At 42.8% G+C, this 8,896-nt stretch overlaps 1 protein-coding gene across 3 annotated transcripts in view; it reads left to right on the top strand.

The window, feature by feature from the left end:
- The first annotated feature begins 8,311 nt into the window (after positions 1-8,311).
- Positions 8,312-8,896, top strand: part of STK10 (serine/threonine kinase 10) — a 131,593-nt gene continuing 131,008 nt past the window's right edge. For all 3 annotated transcript variants that reach the window (XM_024116318.3, XM_028497400.2, XM_024116317.3), the window contains exon 1: positions 8,312-8,780. In XM_024116318.3, the coding sequence (XP_023972086.1) occupies positions 8,625-8,780 (156 nt within the window). In that variant the 5' untranslated portion in view covers positions 8,312-8,624. The remainder of the gene's footprint in view (positions 8,781-8,896) is intronic.

Genomic DNA, 8,896 nt, shown 5'->3' with positions numbered 1-8,896 from the left:
CATGTTACATAGTAACATGTTACACTGTTCTAAGTGTATTAATACATTAACTCATTTAGTCTGAAGATTAATCATACAATCCTATGAGGTAGAGATTATTATACCTATTTTACAGATTAAGAAACAGGCTCAAGTTACAATCTATTATGTATAAAATAAATAAACAACAAGGATATATTGTACAGTGAATATAGCCTATATATATATGTTTTTTGGCCATGCCCCATTGCACGAGGGCTCTTAGTTCCTGGACCAGGGATTGAACCCGCACCGTTGGCAGTGAAAGCGCAAATTCCTAACCACGGGACCGCCAGGGAATTCCCTAGCCAATATTTTATAATGACTATAAATAGATTATAACCTTTAAAAATTGTGAACCACTATGTTGTACACCTGTAACTTGTATAATATTGTACATGAATTGTATCAATAAAAATTAAAAAAGAAAAGGCTCAGAAAAGTTAAGTAATTTTCCTAAAGTCACTAAGCTAAATAATAGTGAAGTCAGCATGTGAACCTAGTCTGGCAATAATCACTGCTTTTTAATAGCTATGCTATATTACCTCTCAAAAGACTGAAGTTCTAAGTAGTTGAGATAAGAAGAAATACATATATGTACACATCAGAGTGAAACTGCATTATACCAAAGACAAAGATTTTAAAGGCAATCAGAGAAGAAAGATTATCTTCAAAGGACTGATGATTAAACTTAACAATCAACTTCTTCACAACATGGAAACCAAAACATAATGTAATACTATTTCAATGTGTGAAAACAATCATAGCCAAGCTAAAATTATACACTCAGTGAAATTATCTTTCAAGACTGAAGGGAAGTTCCTTAAAGTTAAACATGAGATTACCATATAACCTAGCATTTCCACTCTTAGATATATATCCAGAAGAACTGAAAACAAGTATTCAGATAATTGTACAAAATGTTTATAGCAGTACTATTCACAATAGGCAAAAAGTGGAAACAACCCAAATGTCCATCAGCTGATGGACAAATGAAATGGTAGCACATCCATACAGTGAAATACTTAGCCATGAAAAGGAATGATACATGTTACAATGTAGATGAACCTTATAGTAAGTGAAAGAAGCCAGGCACAGAAGGTCACATATTGTATGATTCCATTTATATTAAATATCCAGAAGAGACAAAGCCATGGAGACAGAAAGCAGATCAGTCATTGCCAGGGGCTGGGGGCTGGGGGAGTGGGTGATGGGAAGTGACTGCTTACTGGTTACAAAGATTCCTACTGGGGTGATGAAAATGTTTCAAACTGGACAGAGGTGATGGTTGAACAACACTGTCAATGTACTAAATGCCACTGAATTGTACACTTTAAAATAGGTAATTTTATATTATGTGAGTTCCACCTTCATTTAAAAGAATGAGGAAGAAGATCAAACCTGAATTTGATCAATTTATAGAAAATATAAGTCAGGGAAATAGGACAGCAGAGGTCCATGTTAAATGACACTATGGGGACACAATCAACAAAACCCAGACTGGAAAGCTCTAAAAGAAAATGACTCTACTTCTTCAATAAACATTTACAAGAAAAGAAAAAGAGATGGAAGAGCGATCTATAGATTAACAGTTCAATTTCTTTCAAATCACATCAACCAATTACAGTGTATGGACTTAGGAGAATCCTAATTCATATAGATTGTGTACATAAAAACCCACAAAAACAAACAGCTTAACAAAAAGCATGAAATGATGGAGAACTATGAACACTGATTGGATGTAATATTAGGAATGACAGTGGATGTGGTGGTTGTTTAAAAAGATAAAATGGTAAGATGCCTGGAATTTGCTTCAAAATAATCCAGGCCCGTGGGTGTTGGTATACATATAACAGGATTGTTCAAACATGAACTGACTGATGGGTGTACAGGAGTACTAGCTTATACTATTCTTCCTACTTTGAATATGTTTGAAATTTTCTTTAGGGAAAAGAAAAAAAAATTAGGATGAGATAAAGCTGGATTCAGGCAAAAACAACCAACCAACCAACCAAACAACTGAGAATGATCACCAACAGACCCTCCCAAAAGAAATTCTAAAGGATCAACTTATGGTAGTCAGAGAATGATCACAGAGAGAAAATCCAAGATATCAGAAGGAATAGAGAGCAACGAAGTAGTAAAAATACGTGGGTCAGTGCAAGTAAACAACCATGGGGTAAAATAATAATGTCATAGGGAGTTTAAAATGATAAAATTTAAATGCAATACAATTATGACAGGAGGAGGGAGCTAACAAAATAAATCCATACACACAAAAACAGAAAATTAACAGCCATAAGTGAATTCTTCAGGCACAGAAAAATAATTCCATATGGAAACAGAAATTCAGGAAGGAATGAAGAGTACCAGAAATTGAAAATATGTGAGTAAATCTAAATGAATCTTGACTGTATAAAACACTAAAAATTATGTCACATGAAGAAGCCAGCTGTGGTGCCCTCAGAACTCACCAGGAGCTACGTAGGGAAAGATCTATTGCTGCTAGGGGAAGGGAGAAAAAATGGTGTAATATTTAACTGCATTTTCCCAGCATATTAGGGTGAGTACTGCTAACTACTGTAACAAAGAATTCCCCAAATGTCAGAACTCTCTTTCCCAGTGCCATAGTAGCAGTAACATTCAAGATGATGGTGCTCTGAGGGTGTCACAGTGTACACAGAGTAGATAAATATAATGTTGTACACATGAAACTTATTTAATGTTATAAACCAATGTCACACCAATAAAAAATAAATTTAAAAAATAGATGATGGTTCCCTATCAGTCTTGAGTTCCTCAGTGACTACACGAAAAGACAGAGGATCTTTCCATATCCTGGGGGTGAGAACCGTGGATTTTATCTGGACCTTGAGAGGGAGGGGTTCCCCTCTCCCAGCAGCAGAAAGCTATTGCTTTGAAGAATTTTGCTTTTGCTACTTCTGAGGAAGTAGATGAGACCTTATACTCATCCCCCGGAAGGCACCAACCACCTCCTTCACTCCTGCATCAGCAAGAACTGGCAGTCTCCAGTCTGCTGCCCTGCCCCCAGTTTTTCTCACAGGCTCCCATTGGCGACCCACGGGAAGGAGTTTGCCAGTGTGTGTGATCGCCCTTTGTGTCTGGGAACTCCAGCTATTCCACACTGACGTGGTATCCCAAACTTTGGTTGCTTTCTTCACCACTTGTACGGTGGCTGCCGTTTTCAGCCATGTTCTGCCAAAGGTCCAATGGTTGGTGTGCCCTCTCTCCTTGCAGGGGCTTGTTCTTTCTTAGATTCACTTTCCTTGGTTGCCTTGTGACCTCAGTTCTTTGATATGCTCGAGAAAAGTTATAGTTTTGTAGATCATCCATCTTTTTTTTTCTCACTAAGATAGATGCTACATTCTTTGTAGCTTTCTATACAGTAAGAAACCATCTTTGTTGTGTTAAGCTACCAAGACGTTGAGGGTTTTATTGCAGCATAACAGCCTGTTCAAATAGATACAGTGGTTTTTATCTGCATTTCCCTGATGACTAATGAAGTTGAGCATGTTTACATGTGCATATTTGCCATCTGTATTTTGTTTCAAGACAGAGGCACAGATATTGATGTAAGGATAGACATTTCCTGTCTTAGATCTAGAAAGACTTCTCCAAGGAGCCATAGTATCATTTTATGGAAAATTGTATTTGGAGACCACAGCCTAGGCTCTGCTTAGCTTTTTGGTCTGTGAGCCTATTGGCATTCTGTTTGGTTTCATGACCTCTTTCCCTAAGCTCTGCAGTTTAGGATTTGGCAAATGTCTTGAGGGCAAAAGCCTAGAGTAGGATATCACCAGTAGTCACTGGAATGGCTAGAGTTTTTAAAAACTGATGATATCAGTGTGATTGGAGCAACATCACTTGTGGGAATGTAAAGTGATAGAACCACTTTGTAAAATACTTGGACAGCCTCTTAAAAAGTTAACCATATACTTAGCGTATGATCCGGCAATTGCACTCCTAGGTGCATCTAGGAAAATGAAAATATATATCCATATAAAGCCTTGTAAACAAATGTTCGTAGTAGCTTTCTTCATGATAACAAGACTGGCAACTCAAATGTCCATCAACAGCTGAATGGATAAATTGTGGTATATCCATACACTACTCAGCAACTAGAAAGAACGAACTACAAGAACGAACTACGTGTGTATGTACAACAACACGATGAATCTCAAAAATATTATGCTGAGTGAAAAGAAGCCAGGCTTAAAAAAGCACTACTGTATGATTCCATTTATATGGTTAACTAGGAAAGATATTTCCAATATATGGTGACAGAAACAGATTAGTGGTTGCCTGGGGTGAGGCGTGTGAATGGGGACTGACTTATGAAGAAGCATACCTTGGGAACGTTACTTAGCCTCCCTAGAGGGAGATAAAATATTTGCTTTCCAGGAATGCAAGAATGTTTCAATAAATGAAATTTACCATGTCTATAGGCTAGATGAGAAAACTCATATGATCAATCATATGATAAATGAAGAAAAAACATTTGATAAAGTTCTACAGCTATGAGAAAAACTTATTAGCAAATTAGGTATAGCAGGGAACTTTGTGTGAAGATCTTTTGCCACAATCTTTGGTAAACATCATACTTCTCAAAAATATGCTGAGTGAAAAGAAGCCAGGCTTAAAAAAGCACTACTGTATGATTCCATTTATATGGTTAACTAGGAAAGATATTTCCAATATATGGTGACAGAAACAGATTAGTGGTTGCCTGGGGTGAGGCGTGTGAATGGGGACTGACTTATGAAGAAGCATACCTTGGGAACGTTACTTAGCCTCCCTAGAGGGAGATAAAATATTTGCTTTCCAGGAATGCAAGAATGTTTCAATAAATGAAATTTACCATGTCTATAGGCTAGATGAGAAAACTCATATGATCAATCATATGATAAATGAAGAAAAAACATTTGATAAAGTTCTACAGCTATGAGAAAAACTTATTAGCAAATTAGGTATAGCAGGGAACTTTGTGTGAAGATCTTTTGCCACAATCTTTGGTAAACATCATACTTAAAGGAGAAACTTTAAACCCCTTTCCATCAGATATTGGACCAAGACAAGAATTCCTATTTTCACTGTTACTGTTTAACATAAAGCTGAAGATTCTAGCAAATGCTATAGGAAAGTAGAAGAAATAAGAAGTGTAAGGATTGTTACAGTAGAAGCTGTACAAAGACCCGTGACATCTCTCAACTTAGAGGTGTCCTCTTGGCCCTCTAGCAGGGCAGGCTAGAAGTGCTGCCCTAGGGAGTAGCCCTTGGCCAAGGACAGATGAGGTTTAGAGGAAAATTCCCCAGTGTCCTTGTCTGTCAGATAGGCTGAGTCTGAAGTGTGTCGCATCCTGATCCCCAGAATCCCCCAGTGGGATTAAGCCCCAGTTGGCCACAGCAGTAATCATCTACAAAGTACACCCTTTACTGGCTTCAAGTGTCTCCTGTCTTAGCTTCCCACTCCCTACTGGTGCCTCCTGGCATCACCTCCTAAATAAACTATTTGCATTCAGATTCTCATCTTTGGGGAAATCTAGCCTAAGAATACAGTCAAATGCTTTTTCTGTGACTATCAAGAGTATGCGAGGGCTTCCCTGGTGGCGCAGTGGTTGAGAGTCCGCCTGCTGATGCAGGGGACGCGGGTTCGTGCCCCGGTCCGGGAGGATCCCACATGCCACGGAGCGGCTGGGCCCGTGAGCCATGGCCGCTGAGCCTGCGCGTCCGGAGCCTGTGCTCCGCAGCGGGAGAGGCCACAGCGGTGAGGGACCCGCGTATTGAAAAAAAACACCAAACAAACAAAAGAGTATGCGATTTTCTTCTTTACTTTGTCAATCCAGTGTCTTACTTTAATGGTTTTTATCCCTAGATAGAACCATTCTTTTATTCCTGGATAAACCTTTCTTAGTCATGATGTTTTTATTAGCCTCTGGTTTCATCTTGCTCGTATTCCGCCCCCCCATCTATTTCCTAAGTGAAATTAGTCTACAATTTTCTTTTACTATTCCTACCTAATTGTAGGAAAGCTCATCTCATAAAAATGAGTATATTTCCTTTTTTTCTATCTTCTTAAAGTATTTATATAAAGGGAGAGATTATTTGTAAAACCACATAACCTGATGTCTTTCAGTGGGGGCAGACTTTAGATTTTTGATTCATTTCTTTATTGGTTATTAGCTTATTTATGCTTTTTATTTCTTATTGAAATTATGTGTCTTTTATATATCATCTCATATATTTATATATCATTTGTTTATATCATTTATATTTTCTTCTACATGATTACCCATTTCACATAAATTAAAATGTATTCACATAAAATTGTTTAAAATATTATGATATCAGAATCTCTACTGTACCTATATTCTGTCTCTTTCCTCATTTTCATTGTCTTGGGGAATATTTTTCTTTCTGCAACTCTTTCTTTAATCTTTTTGACCAGCCTTATCTATTAGTTATCTCAGAGATATAGCTTTGGTTTTGTTGAACCTCTCTGATTTCTTACAACTGTACTTAAGTATAATTTATGTATCATAAGATTCAGCCATTTCAAGTATACAATTCGGTGATTTTTAGTAAACTTGCCAAGTTATTATATCATCACCATAATCCAGTTTTAGAACACTTTCATCACCCCAATAAGACTCCTCATGTCCATTTCAGCCTAGTCCTTGGCAACCATTAATCTGCTTTCTGTCCCTATGGATTTGCCTTTTCAAGACATTTCATACAAATGCAATCATATAACGTGTGCTCTTTTGTGTCTGGCTTCTTTCACTTACAACATTTTTGAGTGAAGCTCTCCATTTTTGTTTCTCATTTCATTTTTTCTGGAGCTATCGCAGAGCCAGTCTCACAGAGTCGTGTGTGGCTTGGCCCGGCTTGGGGATGAACTAGGACTGGGACTCCCAGTCCCAGCCCCCCTAGACTGACCTGTGGTCAGAGCCCCCACCTCCCAGTGGGAAAGCCTCCCCCATTGTCCCCTCACCCCCTTCACAATGTTGGTCAAATGGACTGAAACTAATGAAAGACCGGCCTTCCAGCTTGTTCTGGGAGGTTTAAATTTGGGCTTACTTGGTGAGAGCCCAGTCTTGTGCTGCATTTCCTTCTTTTAGTGATAAAGACCCTCTACGATTGCAACCACTCATTAGGTTGCGGGGACATTTCAAAGTGCTTGGCAACCTTTACTCAGGGCATCCTTTGTGCAGACCACCACCAGTACCCTAGGCCTCTGCATTTGGCTTTCCAAATTTAGAACTATACTTGGTGTTTGCATGCTGCTCAGGAAGGGATGAGAACACCTCAACATGGACCTTCTCCGCAGGGACGTGGTCTATTGGAGTGTGACATTCCCCGAGACTCGATTTGCTTATGTGGGAGAGTTAACCATAATAAGCTTTACAGGTTGCCCACCTGCCCACCCCTCAGCACTCGCTGTTTGGAACCCACTTAGATTTAGATACAAGTGTTAACTGTCCTAGAGACAGTTAACAGTGGCAGGTAGAAAACAGACAGGATCGAGGATGATGGTGGTCAAAGAAAACTTCAATTCTATGTATAATGAGCTTATTTTAAAAATTTGGAAAATTAAGAGTAAGGAAGATTTTTACCTAATATGCAGATATATCTGAAGATTCATCAGGAAGCATGTGATAAGTAAGTCCCCAAGGAGCGCTCTCTCTTAGCCCTGTAATCCTGGCCGGTTGGTGGATCTCGGTGGGGCAGAGCCCCTGGGAAGCAGGAAGCGAGCCGGGGACCCTGGGTCTTCAGGGACTGACCGCCGCCGCAAGGGCGCAGCATTTCCCGCGCTAGGAGGCAGCACCACGCCGAGCGATCCGCCAGCAGGATGTGCAGCCCGGGGCTAGTGCCCTCGCCCCCCGGGCGCCCCCACCTGAAAAGTGGGCGCGAGCAGAGCAGCCTCGCGAGGCAGTTACGGGGCGGATTCAATGATTAATGCCGGTTCGCCTTTTTGGTCTTTGGACAGCAATCAGTGGGCGCTCGCGAATAACCAATCTGCTTCCCCTTTCGCTCCCGCAGAAATTTTGGGAGCCACGAGACACGGTGGGCCTCCCAGACCCGGTATGTCCCGCCGAAGGGTTCCCTAAGCTCGCCAAAGCCTAGTCCGTGGCTCGCGGGCGTGCGGCGCGCGGGGGACTACAGTTTCCAGAGTGCCCTGCGGCGACGGGCGGAGCCGGGGAGCGCCCGCAGCCAATTAGGGGGTCTCCGGGCGCTGCCGGGGAGCGGCAGGTGGAGTCGGGCCGATGGGCGGGAGCGGGGCCGGGACCCCGGAACGCGTCCCGGGGCTTGCGGGCTGGGCGGGGGCGCGGCGCGAACTGGGTCTACATCGGGAGGCGGCCCGGAGATTGGACCGAGCGGGGGCGGGGTCCGCGGCCGCCTGCGCGGTTCCGGGTGCTCCCGCCGCGCGCAGCCCAGGGCGCACTTGACCGGGGTCTGGCTGCGGGGAAGGGCGGGTCTGGGGAGAACCCCCGAGCGCCGCGGCGTCCTCCAGCCCCTCCCTCGCGGCCGCCGGAGCCACAGCCCGAGCCGGAGCCACCTCGCCCCCCGGCTCGCGCGCCCCCAGCCATGGCTTTCGCCAATTTCCGCCGCATCCTGCGCCGGTCTACCTTCGAGAAGAGAAAGTCCCGCGAATATGAGCACGTCCGCCGGGACCTGGACCCCAACGAGGTGTGGGAGATTGTGGGCGAGCTGGGCGATGGTGCCTTCGGCAAGGTTTACAAGGTGAGGGCGCTGTGTTGGTGGTGGGTGGCTCGGGCGCGTGGAGCGGCTCCGGAAGGAAGGGGCGCTGGCCCTGGTCAGTCTCGGCCACGGCTCGGGAGAACGCAGAGGGCTGCCCG

The sequence above is a fragment of the Physeter macrocephalus genome, chromosome 2, assembly GCF_002837175.3.
Source record: "Physeter macrocephalus isolate SW-GA chromosome 2, ASM283717v5, whole genome shotgun sequence".
NCBI classification, from domain to species: Eukaryota; Metazoa; Chordata; class Mammalia; order Artiodactyla; family Physeteridae; genus Physeter; species Physeter macrocephalus.
This window is presented reverse-complemented; position numbering and strand designations above follow the sequence as displayed.